Raw genomic sequence first — 14,163 nt, forward strand, 5'->3', positions numbered from 1 at the left:
GCAACAACACACACACACACACACACACACACACACACACACACACTCAGGAAGCAGCAAAATCAGCACCTCCTGAAACTGCATGAAAGACTCATATGCCCCAGCTTGACATCTTGAATCAGTCTGCATCTGGCAGAACCCCAGGTGGCTCCACTGCATGTAAAGCACCGCCCCAGATGGTGGTGGAGGGAGATCCTAGGGTGGTGACTCTGCTCCACAGGTGGAAGCCTCCAGTCCAGATTGGGGCTGCCGGAAGGCCCAGGAGGGACATTTCCAAGAAGGTGAAGTAGAATATCCAAAGTCTGTAACTTCTTAAAAGAGTAATACAAATAGAAGTAATGTCAAGTTTAATGAATGCTGTCTATAAAATAAACAAAATCAAAGGCCAGTGCTAACTACAGGAAGAACAAATGTTCAGAAAGTGAAAAGTGGTGGAGCTGAAATGAGAAAATTAGAAACAAGGAATGGCTGAACTAGACGTAATTACTATAGAAATACATTGGGAAGATGAAAGCATGGGAAGAGTGCGAGGAACAGGGACGATGAACTACTGCGTTTGCCTCTGTGCTGTGCAGCAGACAACGGCTGCAACTGAAAACCAAGCAGTACTAATGAAGGAGTTGTATTTAGACATATGGAAGTGAAAGTTGAAAGACTTAGCTAAAAAGGTGGAAAATGGTTGCCTCCAGGAAGGCAGAAACTGAGAAGATGCAGAGAGAACTCCTTTCCCTAGAGAAACCCTTTGCAAATATTTGACGTTTTGAATTATGGGCAATTAAACTTTGATTAACAAAAACTGCAATGAATATGAAAATTTATACCTAGTAAGAACCGAATTCAACAAGTGATGCATGAATTAACTAAAATATACGACTATTAATTATATATCATAAATGCATAAATGTGTGAATGACATCAACCCTAAACAAAAACATAGAAGAAAATGTCAATAAACACATCTCTGGATAAATACATAGCACATGAATGAATTCCCTACCACAGCTCCCTTACTGGTTACCTTGGGAACCCAGGCGGTGGGAGGAAACAGGACCAACTAGAGTCCCTCATCCTTCTCTTCCTTCCAGGCAGGTCCTGGATCCACTCCTGCTGCAAGGAGGACTCCCATCTCCACCTTGAGTCTGTCTTACAGGCGTCACCCTTATGCTCTCTGCCAGGACTGTCTCATGTGGGTGGGGCTGAGGTTGCCTTGAGCAAGAAGTGCAGCACCCATCTGTGTGCCCCAAGACCAGCAGTCAGGAGGCATCAAGAAACAGGGTGGAGAATATCCCACCTCTTACTCATGTACTTTCCCGGTTCATTTGTCCTTCATTAATTCAGTCCACACCTCCCCAGCAGTCACTTTACGCCAGAACCTGATTGACCCAAATTCTTCAAAGTCAGAAAACCTGGAAGCACTCTCTATCCCCTCCCTGATTTCACACTTCAGCTCTGTGTCATCACATGTGGGGTCCAGCTCTTCAGGGCAGATGTTCCCCCACAGGGTCAGCCCCTGAATGTTGGCGCCAGATGTCCCACCTCCATCATTTCACAGCGCTTTGTGTTCTGCTGTGAATCTGTGGGTCATTGGAAACTAGCAGGGAAAGGGGATGAGGGGAGATGTTTTCATGCTGTGTCAAGGCGTTGAGACAGACCTCTCCTTCTCCCCTGAACCTTACACTTTATCCACTCCCAGACGTATGAAATAAAACACAGACCAGAGATGTCTATTTAAACAGTGAACATCTATAGTATAAAATTTTACACAGGTAGTAGACATGGAATAATGCATAAGACTGTGTCAGGGGGGTGAGGAGACCTCAAGGTGACAAGAAAGCTGGTCCTAGGCTCGTCAGGAGGAGTCATCACCAAGACACTCACTCATAAAGCCCCTATGATGTTCTAATTACTGTACATGTAATATATTAAAATATAACAAAATAGGTTGGGCACAGTGGCTCACGCTTGTAATCCCAGCATGTTGGGAGGCTGAGGTAGGCAGATCACCTCAGGTGGGGAGTTTGAGAACTGTCTGGCTAACTTGGCGAAACCCAGTCTCTACAAAAAATATTAGAATTAGTTGGATGTGGTGGTACGCGTCTGTAATCCCAGCTACTTGGGAGGCTGAGGCACAACAATTGCTTGAGCTGGAGAGGTAGAGGTTGCAGTGAGCCAAGATCGCACCACTGAACTCCAACCTGGGTGACAGAGTGAGACTTCGTCTTAAAAAAAAAAATTATAATAATAGAAAAACAATGGAAATGATGATACCAACTAATATGGCTCAGCTGCAAACACCTCATGCCTACTAATACTTGGAAGCCTCTGACAACAGAAATAAATAGTGTTATGTTCTTTGTTTCATAGGTCAGGAAACTGAGGCACCAAGAGGGAAAGTGCTGGTGAGATCCAGGCAGGGAGCTGAGTTCTAGCTGCCTGGCTGCAGAATCTCGGTGCCCTCAGTGGAGCCAGCGGGCCCAGGAGCTGACATCAGAGGCTGAAATCCCGGCTGTGCGGCATCCCTGTGGTCTCTTGTCTCAACCACGTGTTGATCCAGGACCTGCAGGCTCACGAGCTCTGGAGAAAAGAGAGAAACCGGTGAGTGCTCCACTGAGTGCAGAGTGTTGTGTTCATTCCCTGACGTCTTTTCTCTCTTCAGTTGCTCCAAAATCAGATGCTCCCTTTCTCTGAGGGAAGAGGAGGCCCTCACTTTTTTCTTCCTCACACCAGCTTTTCCCAGCCCCTGCCAGTTCCATCACTCCATCATCAGCACCTGTGCCCACCACCCATCAGGCAGGGAGTGAAAGGGGCCCAAGACTAAAAGACAAGACGCAAGAGGGAACCCAGTGCCCTCCCCTCCTCTCAGGCCTGATCAGTCCTGTTAGAGTGAGAGGCCTCCCCAAAGAGAGGCCCTGACCCTTGCCCTCAGTCCCCAGGCCCTCCTCTCCTGCAGAGGCACCTGCACACCAGGCAGGCCGTGCCCACCGTGGGCTCTGCCCTCTATCTGCAGCTCGGCGTTCCTCCCCTCCCAGCCCAGAGCAGGCAGCTCTTAACTGGGGACCCCATCAAGAAGCCTGAGGGTGCCCAGCCGGCTCAGCATGGAAAGACATGTCTGCCACAGGATCTGCACCTGACCCTGGGGCCCCCAGCTTGCTTCAGGAGGCCTGGCCTCCCCTGATCCTCAGCACCCACCCAGGCCTGTGACCTGCTCTTGAGTCACCACTGCTCCTGCCTGGTCCACTTACCCCGGGAAACGCAGCTCCACCCCAGGGCTGCTGCTTGGCGAGGCTTCGAGGCCTTTCTGCCTTATCTCTAGCAGGGATTCCATCCAGGACACTGACCTTGCAACCCACAAGGGATTTTCTCCATGTGGAGTAGGGGAGACCCCTTAGCCTGAGGCCTCTGTCTACCCTCTGCACCTGGGAACTGCCCCTGCCACAGCCACCGTCTCCCACACAGACCCTCCTGGAGTGGGAGCTCCAAATGTGAGTTCCTGTTTCACTTAGTATGCTTTACAACATCAGTATCAGAGGAAATTCTATCAAGATCGTAGAGCTGAAATTATAAACGCCTTTATGGGACATCAACATTGAAAGCAGGAATTTTGAAACATTGACACATAACTTTCATATCCTTTTCCCGGCCAAACCCCCAATGACCTGTGAGGAAACCAGCCATGGTCACAGAAAACCAGAACTGACAATCCCTCTACAGGAGACACCACAGGTGAGAGCAGGAGCCACCACACACCTGCTCTGCCCCTGCTGCGGGTGCCTCCTGGATGGGGCCCTCTTGCTGCAGGGTATGGGATGAACCTGCCCATCTGCCCAGGCCTGAGGGGCAAACAGGCAGTGCAATTAGGTGAACAATGAGAAACCACCACCCCTACTGCCAGGTACACAGAAGTGGGGAAATGACAGAAAGACCCAGGTCTCCTGGACACCCCAGCCCCTCACTGTCCCCTGCACTGCCTCTGTTTTTGCAAAAACACAAAACTTCCTGCTTTCTCTTTTCATCTCCCATCAAACAACCTGACTGTGGGGGAAATGATCCTGACTGTCCCTTACTCCAAACTTACCAGGCAGTGACCACCTTTAGAAAGGGAAATAGCCGGCTGGGTGCGGTGGCTCAAGCCTGTAATCCCAGCACTTTGGGAGGCCGAGGCGGGTGGATCACGATGTCAAGAGATCGAGACCATCCTGGTCAACATGGTGAAACCCCATCTCTACTAAAAATACAAAAAATTAGCTGGGCATGGTGGCGTGTGCCTATAATCCCAGCTACTCAGGAGGCTGAGGCAGGAGAATTGCCTGAACCCAGGAGGCGGAGGTTGTGGTGAGCCGAGATCGTGCCATTGCACTCCAGCCTGGGTAACAAGAGCAAAAAAAAAAACTCCGTCTCAAAAAAAAAAAAAAAAAAAAAAAAAAGAAAGGGAAATAGCCTCAGGGAGGGCAAGGTCAGGCCACAGAGCACAGAACAAAGCCCCAGAAACATGGTCCCTGGGGACTGAGTCCCTCAGGGACTGGAGAAGAAAACACCTGGAGGTAGAATGAGAACAGGGACCGCAGCTGCCCTGATGAGGGGCTGGGCCCCGCTCCTCAAATGGCCCTGGGACATCTGCTTATTTACACATCTATATCATCTGCATGGAAATTCAGGGAGGCCAGGTGGTGGGAACCTGGAAAGAGCAATGCCTCGAGTGACCCAGAAGACATGACACCCCCCAGGCAGCTCCTGGAGGAGGCGCATGAGGATCTGCAAAGTGGACAGAGATGGCCGTGTGCGACCAGAACCCTCCTTGTTACAAGAGGGCCTCCAAGGGGTGGCACAGGCAGGGCCCCCAGTCTGGGTCTCATATCTTTTCCTTGGTGTTCCCCCAACCAAATGGCTGGAGAAACAGGGGAGAGGGATGCAGAGAGGAAGGGACTAGGGACACTGCCTCCCCTTGGATTCCTTTCCAGTTTCTAGCCCTCCCCAGATCACAGCTGCCTTTATTATTTGCTCTCTGTGAGGCTGTGATCATCTAGGCCCTCAGCACTCCGCATGTGATTCCAACTCACCCCACCTGGACGCGCCCTAGTGAGCCAGAGAGACAGAGAGACCAAGATGGGGACAGAGCAGGCACCATGGCCGTCCCTGCTGCCCACTCCTCACCTGCAGCAGGAAGAGGCCACAGCTAGACATTTGAGGGCCTTCCCAGGCCCTAACTTGGGAAGGATTTAGGGTGTAGATGGAGATGTGGCTCCCGTTCCCCTCCCAAATACCCCAACTTCCAACCCCTGTTCCAGAAGCCTGGTCACCTACATGCCTATCTGCGCAGGAGCAATGAGGGGACCCTAGTGCCCAGACAGGAGCCCTCCCATCTCCAGCCACTGCCCCCTTTTCTCACCTGGATGCTGTGCAGGTAACGTTCTCTTCTTCTTGTAGTGACAGACACAGTAACTAATAGCAGCAGCAGCAGCAGCAAGAACAAGAGCAGCAGTAACACCAGTAATATATGGATTGACTGACCATTGACTCGGAAGCACGGACTCCTCCCCTGCAAAAAGGGACTTGTTATATACTGGGCAGAGAGCCACAGCTGACCCTCTCCAGGGTCACCCCAGGCTCACCAGGGGGCACAGGGTGAGTGCTGTGATTCCCGCTGTGTTCCATGTAGCAGGTGAACCTCTGCTCTTCTCCTTGGCGAATCCTGATGGTCACCCTGGTCTGGTAGGTTCCATTCCCATCAGGCAGGACACGCTCCAACTGCTGGTCGTCCTGGCTCAAAGATACCCCGTCCCGACGCCAGGTCAGTGTGATATTCTGGGGATAGACGCTGGAAGCCAAGCATGTCGCAGTGGTGTTGCCATCTGAGTCCTTCCGGCGGGTGACATTCACCATGGGGGGCACTGAAGAAAGCGCAGAGTCAGTGAAGCCCTGCTCCCCTCTAAGGGAGATGCAGGGAACAGGGCTGGTCCTCTCCACTGTTCCCACTCTCGCTGAAGCCCTCACAGACCCTGGACCTTCTGTAAGTCTGTCCTCACCGTGGGGCCCAATTCCTCTAGGCTGGCAGGAGGATGGGCCTCGGGACTGCAGTCTTAAGCTCTGGAATCCCCACAACGATGCTGAGGAGGGGGATGTTAGGGGTGGACTCCTGGGTTGTGGGGCCCGTAGGAAACTCTCTGGGATGGGCAGGCTGGAAGGCAGATGGGGCAGCCCTGGCCCTGAAGGCTTCCTCTCCTGCCTGACACCCACCCCGGCCTCAGCATTCTGTTGGAGGACCCCCTGCTTTCCCAGATTACAACACTGGACAGTTCAGTCCCTGACCCACTGTCTCTATCCAGTGGCTCTGACAGGAGAGAAAAATCAGGACACAATACCCCAATAGGAAATGCCTGCATCCACAGCACTGGGCAGGTTTCCCTGGTCAGAGCTGGGGGGTGAGGCAACTCTAGCAGAACTGGGGGGAAAAGAGAGCCCCTGCCCAGGATCCACACCTGTTCTGATGCCCGCCCTGGATTCCAGATGTCGCCGTAGTTTCCACAGGCAGTTTGCCCTCACAGTGCCAGCTTTCATGGCATCTTCCCCCCAGACATTCATGATGTTCGTAGCCACGCTGCGAGCTGTGGAGGACTGGGGCACTGTCCATTCCTGAGTGACCAGGTTTTGGGAGAGGAAGAGCTCCGCATCATAGTAGAAATCCCGGAAGCTCCTGGTGCTACCGTCTTCATGGATCTCACAGCGTCTAATCTCCTGGAGGGAATGCAAGGCTGCCCCCACCCAGCAGTGACTTCTCCATTCCTGAACCCCTCACCTTCCGGCCAAGTGAGGAACTCAGCCCAGCGGGGACCCCTCTCTGGCCCTCCTCCGTGCCTCCCTGTGCTGGCTGAGTGCCGGTTCACCTCCCTGCTGAGCTCCACTGACCCCCATTCTTCACCCCCAGCCCCAGCCAGATCCAGTGGGAAGAGACAGGTCGCTGTTCTCTGCCTTAACTTTTCTGGAAAAGGCCTCTCCTGTCACTCTTGCCCCTGCCCACTCTCACCTTTCTGCCCCGTGATATCAGCCAGCATCATCCTGAGGTCCTCCGCATTCTCTCTCAAGTCCTCGATCTCTCTGTGCCAGGGCTCAGCTCTCACGACTGCTTCTGCCCACTGTCCCTGGGGACCTGCCGGGCATTTCTGCCTGTCACAGAGCAGGAAGAGCTGACCATCCAGATGTCCCTCAGCGAGAAACCCTGACTGCACAGATCCATCCCGGGACAGCACTGTGAGGTTATATTGAAGACGGTGGGGCTCTGGGGAAGAGAAAATCACAGATGAAACTTCTTCCTGGAAGTAACTTCACATCGATGCTTAACACACAGGTTTGCTGTCCTGACCTTCCTGAGGAGACAGGAAGTGCACACGGGCAAAGGGACAAGAACAAGGGTTTCATATACAAGGAAAACTGGGAAGCTGGGAGGATAGAGGAGGGGACTGAGGAATGGAAGAAGGGGGAATGGAGATGGCAAACTTGTAGGCCAGGTGCCAGGGCTGTGGGGCCACAGGCCCCCTAAGGGTATAGGGACCACGGGGAGTGGCTCTTCTGCAGGGGTAATGGAGAAACATGAAGGCAGTGGTGGAAGGAAGGTCTTGCCAGAGGAAAGTTGGGGAACGGGAAGGGACTCAGGCTCAGAGGGACCCATGTCCAGTGTGGCTGTGGTGCACAGGTGACAGTGAGATGGAGGCAAGGGGAGCTGCCTCGAGAAAAGACTCATCATGGGCATGGTGAGGGCAAGGGAGGGGGTGGTCATGAGGCGCAAGGGGCAGGAAGGTTGTAGCCCCAGAGAGGTTCATAGTGGGGTCAGTATCCCAGAGGGAAGCAATGGCGTGGGCTTGGGTCCCAGTGGAAGAGTGGCATGACAGCATGACAAGGCCCCAGGACAGCAAGTGCATGCACCCGCTAGTGTCCACCGGGGTGGGCAGACGACAGGGTCTCAAAGAGTCAGTCTACATTTCAGTCAATAGTGCTGGGGGAACTGGATGTTCAAATAAAATAAAATGGCACCTTTAATTTGCACTCTATACAAAAATTAACTCATAATGAACAAAAGACATAAACTCTAAACTCAAGAACTAAAACTTAAAATTTTCTTAGAAGAAAACGTTGGTGATAATCTTCATGACACAGGATTTGACAGAGCTTTCGTGGATGTGACACCAAAGTACAGACAGAATAGAAAGAACTGACAAACTGGACTCACGAAAATGAAAACACCTGTGCATCAAAGGGCACGATTAGAGCGAAAAAGCAATCAATGCCTGAAATGAAATAAAGATGCAAATCATATATCTAATAAGAGATTCGTTTCCAGAATACGTAAAGAAGTCTGACAAAAACAACAAAACAGTCCAACACACTCAAAAACGGGCAAAGTAGCCACAAGAAGCTACGTGGGGGAAAAATGGGAAAATGGCTTGAATGGCCCATTCTTCAAAGAAAATATACAAATGATCAATAAACATATGAAAAGATGCTCAATATCAGTAGTCATTAGGAAAATGCAAATCAAAACCACAATCATATACTGCTTCTGCACAGCAAAGGAAAGAGGCTGGGTGCAGTGGCTCATGCCTGTAATCCTAGCACTTTGGGAGGCTGAGGTGGGTGGATTGCCTGAGTTCAGGAGTTCAAGACCAGCCTGGGCAACACAGTTTCATGTTTACTAAAAATACAAAAATTAGCCAGATGTGGTGGTGTGCAGCTGTAGTCCCAGCTACTCAGGAGCCTGAGGCAGGGGAATTGCTTGAACTCAGGAGGTGGACGTTGCAGTGAGCTGACATTGTACCACTGCACTCCAGCCTGGGCCACGGAGAAAGACTCTGTCTCCCAAAAAAAGAAAAAAGAAAAAAAGAAAGAAAAAAACCCTCCTGCACAGCAAAGAAAACAATAAACAAAGTGAAAAGACCATCCAAGAATGGGAGAAAATATTTTCAAACTATTCATCTTACACAGGATTAGTAACTGAAGCATATAAGGAGCTCAAATAACTCTATAGGAAAAAAAAATCTAAGAATCCAATTTAAAAATGAGCAAAAGATCAGAATAGTAATTTCTCAAAAGGAAGACTTACAAATGGCAAACAGGTTATATGAACAGGTGCTCAGCATCACCGGTCATCAAATAAATGCATCAAAACTACCATGAGATGTCATCCCACCCCAGATAAAATGGCTGTTATCCAGAAGACAGGCAATGAGGAAGACCGCAAGGATGCAGAGAACCCTTGTACACGGCTGGTGGGAGTGTAAACTTGTACACCACTAGGGGAAACAATGTGGAGTTTCCCAAAACTAAAAACATAATAGAACTATCATATGCTGCAGCACTCCCACTGTTAGGCATATACCTCAAAGAAAGGAAATTGGCATATGAAAGAGCTATCTACTTTTCCATGTTTATTGAGGGGCTATTCAAAATAGCCAAGCTGTGCAAGCAACCTAAGTGTCCATCAACACACGAATGGATAAAGAACATGGGGCGCACATGTGTACGTGGAGTACTATTCAGCCGTCCTGCCATTCGCAAAGAACTGGAGGTCATTATGTTAAGTGAAATAAGCCAGGCACAGACAGACAAACTTTGCTTGTTCTTTGTTACTTGCAGCAGCCAAAAGTGAAAACAATTGAACTCATGGGGAGAGACAATGGAATGATGACTACCAGAGGCTGAGAAGGGGAGTGGGGTGTGGGGAGTGGGATGGTTAATGGTTACAAAAATATAGTTAGAATGAATAAGATCTTGTTGATAGCACATCAGGATAAGACGGCAATAATTTACTATATATGTAAAAATAACTGAAAGAGCATAATGGGATTGCTTGTAGCACAAAGAAAGGACAAAAGCTTGTTGTGATAGATACCCCATGTACCCTAATATGATAATTACATATTGTATGCCTGTGTTAAACTAACTCACATACTCCATAAATATATACATATATATGTACTACATACCCAAACAAAAGTTAATAATTAAAAAAAAAAAGCAATGGTTGGGGGTGCAGACCAGAGACAGAAAACGAAGGTAGAGGGGGAGACTCCCAGCCTGAGGAAGGGCCTGCCAAAAGTAGTGCTGCAGGGGGAACAGTCACCCCAGAGTAGGTAAAACAAAGATTTTAGGTATGTGGTGTAGGGAGTGAGAGCCCACTGGGGTCAAGTAACTGAAAGAAAACAGTGAGGGTCAAGGAACAGTGGGACCAACAGCCTGTTTTAGGTCTGGACTGGGGGCGGTGTGGCGGGGGAGGAGATGGGTAGAGCAAGAACTGGAGGGCAGCGTGAGCGTGGGGCAGGAGTGACTGTGGAGGAACTTGGGTTAGGGTGAGGACAGGAGGGGAAGGTGCTCTCTAGGGGGTGAGGCTTGAGAAAGATGAGAACTTGCTGAGGGCCCAAGGCAAGTGAGCAAGAGGTAGGAGCAACACAAGGTCCCCAGGTGGAGTGGGCGGAGGGACCAGGGAGGGATGGTCCAGCACCTGTGGGCTGTAGGGTGGGGTCCTTCAAAGGGTGAGGCTGAGGATAACGGTGAGAGGAAGGGGCCACCGTGAGGCAGGGCCCAGAGCAGGCACCTGCACTGGAGGGGAGGGGACATCTGCACTGCCCTGTGTCCTGCCTAAGACCCAACTATCATTAGCACCAGGGCTCCGCCTGGGTTGTCTGGAGGGGAGTGGGATGGAGGGAAGACCCCTGGACAAAAGGCAGCACCAGAAACTTAGGGTTAGGGACAGCTGGGAGTGGGAGGCGTAGGGGCAGCACTGAGTGAAGGCTACTTGTAGGAAAAGCGAATAAGGGAGGCAGGAGGGACCTGCCGTGGCGGGGCCAGGGGATGAGGGCAGAGGACACCCTAGAAATGGATCAGAGAAGTGCAGACAGGAAGGGGTGGCAGAGAGCTGGGAGGGCAAGAGGACCCAGGGGGCCCTGAGATGGGCAGGGAGGAGGGGCAGGGAATCTGTTGTCCTTAGACCATTGGTCATTAGTAGGGTGGGGCGAGAGAGGACAGGACACCTACCCCCCGCCTCCCCCTCCCCCCGCCTCCCCCTCCCCCCGCCTCCCCCTCCCCCCGCCTCCCCCCCGCCCTCCCCCCGACTCCCCCTCCCCCCGACTCCCCCTCCCTCTGCCTCCCCCTCCCCTTCGCCTCCGCCTCCCCGCCGCCTCCCCTCCCGCCGCCTCCCTCTCCCCTCCCCCCACCTCCCCCCCCGCGTCTCCCTCCCCCTCCCCCCGCCTCCCCCTCCCCCTCCCCCCGCCGCCTCCGCCTCCCCCCCCGCCTCCCCCGCCCTCCCTCCCCCCAGCATGAGAACCACCGGCTCCCAGGAGAGGACAGGGCTTCAGGGACCTGGGAGCCGCCCCCAGCACCGGTTGATGTGGCTGCCTTAGGGGCCGAACGGGGAGGGCTCTCAAATGCCATTCACAGGAGCAGCCCGCGAGTCGGGGGCGCATCCCGGGACCCCCGGGGTCTCAGAAGGGCTGGTTTGTCCGAAAAGTGAGAGGAGGCGGAGGCGAGGCGAGGAGAGCAAATGCAGGACAGGAAAATGCAGGGGCGGGTGATGCGCGGTCCGGAGGAGGCCAGAAAAGAGACGGGAAAGCAGGGCTGAGGTGTGGCGGCCATTGGCCGCGTCCTACTCCCCGCACCCCGGACCCCGCACCTGAGCCCCGCCCGGACCGCGCCGCGCTCGCCAAGACCCACTGGGATCCTCGGAAACGTCCAGCCACTCCCGCTCCGCCGAGGACCGCCAGGAACCCCACTCACCAGCGGCGGCTCCCAGGAGTGTAAAAGGGAAGGCGCCGGCCAGAAACAGCAGGACCCGACCCAGCACCATGGCCCCGACGTCGCCTCCCTCTCAGGGGCTCAAGCAGTGGCCGGCAGAACCGGGGGCGGGAGACGACCCCGCGGATATTTAGCCACCCGCCCCGCCCCTAGAGACGCTTATCCAATGAAACTGAGGCCTGGAACTTAGGGCCAATCACGAGAGGGGAGGGCGGGGCCACGTTCACAGGAGAAATTTCCCGCTCCGTGAGACCTGCGGAGCCGCAGCGGGCGAGACCTGGGGTCCTGCAAAGTGGGAGCGCGCGCGGGAGCGCGTCTAAAAGCGGGGACCAGCTGCGAGTAGCTGAGGGTACAGCTGCAACCTGATGAGCACGGCCAGGGCCCTGCCGCCCTCCCTGCATCGCCACCACCCATTCCCGCACCCCCACCCTAAGGAGCGCGGGCCTCACCAAGCCCCTTTCGCCGGTCGCCCCATCAGGCCGGCTCTCCCTGGCTTGTTCCTTCCAGGAGGAACAACGCCTGATTATTTTCCCAACACACTCCCTCAGCCGCGGACAGCGTTACTGACAATGACAGCAGTGAGCAGATTTGCAGACTTGTTTCCAGATCTCAGCCACCTCTGCCTCTCAGAAGCACCTGCCCCAGGAGAACCGCTCAGACGACAAACTTAGACGTTTCAGCTGTTGAATCTCCTTCTCCCTTCGACTCGAAGCCAGGTCGGCAATCACCCCCTAATATCCTCTAAGTGTCTGATAGAGAGGGGCAAGGCCGCCTCTCTATTCAGTCCCTGGCTGATCACAGGCCAAGGACGCGGCTCTCCAGGGTTCACGACAACACCAAACTCTCTCCAGACTCCCTTTTCCAGCCTGTCTTAGGACATCTGCACCTCCAGGACCATAGTCCCCTCCAATGTGACAGGTCCACAAGGACCCTCTACACGTCTCCCACCACATCACTCCGTTTCTCTTAAGAGCATCAGCATCCTTGGTCCCTTCTGATTTCCTCTTTCCCCTTCATCTCCAGGAGTCAAAGTCAGCTCCTCCAACCCTCTTTCAATCCCACAGCCACTCCCTTAGTCTAGGCTTTTCCCTCCCTCCAGCCTGGATGACTGCACCGGCTTCCTAAACCCTGTGCCTGCCCCAGTTGTAACCAGAGTGCTCCAAACCAGCACAGCGTCACATTTGCTGAAATGTTACACATGATGCTTCCACTCCACCATGGAAACCACAGCTGCCAAAACCTGCTGTCTGGCACGGTCCCCATTTCTCTGGTGACATCTCCCCAGGGTTGCAGTAAAAGTGGGCTCTGGGATCACCTCACCTTATCCCACCAGGATGCCACTGCCTAAGCCACATCCCTCTTCCAGGTCACTGTCACCTCTGCCTTAGAACCCGTCAGAGCGAACCGTATCCTCAAAATCTTCCCAATGAAGCTGGTCTGAGTGGAGTGGTATTTACAAGAATTGATCACAACCAGTTATGGATGTCTTTGTTTCTTACTCACTCGCACTGTTTCACTTGACTAGCCTTAAAAAAAAAAAAAAAAAAAAAAAAAAAAAAAAAAAAAACAGAAGAAGAAAAATTTTTCAAGTAGATGGTTGTGATGGTGGCACAACCTTGTGATGATGCTAAAAGCCACTGAGCTGTACATTGCAAAAGGATAAATTATGTGAAAATGAATTCTCAATTCTCAGTAATAATAATGCTGTCCGGAAAGCCTCTTTCTACTAAGAGAATTGCCTTGTCCCCAGCGCACATCTCTTAGTCTTTGGGACATTTAGCCAGTGGTCTTCAAACCGAGCCACTGTATAGAACCACATGGAGAGTTTTTAATACCCATGTTTCCAGGCCACAGTCCAAACCAGTTAAATCAGTAAACCTAGGTTGGACCTAAGCCTTAGTATCTTTTAAAGTTCCCCAGGTGATTCCGAAGTGTAGTCAAGCTTTGGAACTCCTCATCTAGGCCCTGGTTTCAACCTTCCTCATGGTACAGATGGTGCCCTGTGTTCAACCTTTTCTTTCTTTTCTTTTTTCTTTCTTTCTTTTTTTTTTTTTTGAGAAGAAGTTACGCTCTTGTTACCCAGGCTGGAGTGCAATGGCGCGATCTCGGCTCACCGCAACCTCTGCCTCCTGGGTTCAGGCAATTCTCCTGCTTCAGCCTTCTGAGTAGCTGGGATTACAGGCACGCGCCACCACGCCCAGCTACTTTTTTTGTATTTTTAGTAGAGATGGTGTTTCACCATGTTGACCAGGATGGTCTCGATCTGTCGACCTCGTGATCCACCCGCCTCGGCCTCCCAAAGTGCTGGGATTACAGGCTTGAGCCACCGCGCCCGGCTCTTTTTTCTTTTTAAGAGAAGAGTCTTGCTCTGTCACCCAGGTGGAG

At 52.4% G+C, this 14,163-nt stretch overlaps 1 protein-coding gene across 1 annotated transcript; it reads right to left on the reverse strand.

The window, feature by feature from the left end:
• Positions 1 to 1,723: 1,723 nt before the first annotated feature.
• Positions 1,724 to 12,069, reverse strand: LOC141584354 (MHC class I polypeptide-related sequence B-like). Its single transcript, XM_074398266.1, has 6 exons — positions 11,761 to 12,069; positions 7,022 to 7,273; positions 6,477 to 6,749; positions 5,610 to 5,888; positions 5,387 to 5,536; positions 1,724 to 2,574 (listed from the first exon to the last, which is right to left on the reverse strand). Exons 1-6 carry the CDS (start codon positions 11,828 to 11,830, stop codon positions 2,426 to 2,428), a joined length of 1,173 nt encoding a protein of 390 aa, XP_074254367.1. The 5' UTR covers positions 11,831 to 12,069; the 3' UTR covers positions 1,724 to 2,425.
• Positions 12,070 to 14,163: the final 2,094 nt, after the last annotated feature.

Source organism: Saimiri boliviensis, chromosome 4 (genome assembly GCF_048565385.1).
Source record: "Saimiri boliviensis isolate mSaiBol1 chromosome 4, mSaiBol1.pri, whole genome shotgun sequence".
NCBI lineage: Eukaryota > Metazoa > Chordata > Mammalia > Primates > Cebidae > Saimiri > Saimiri boliviensis.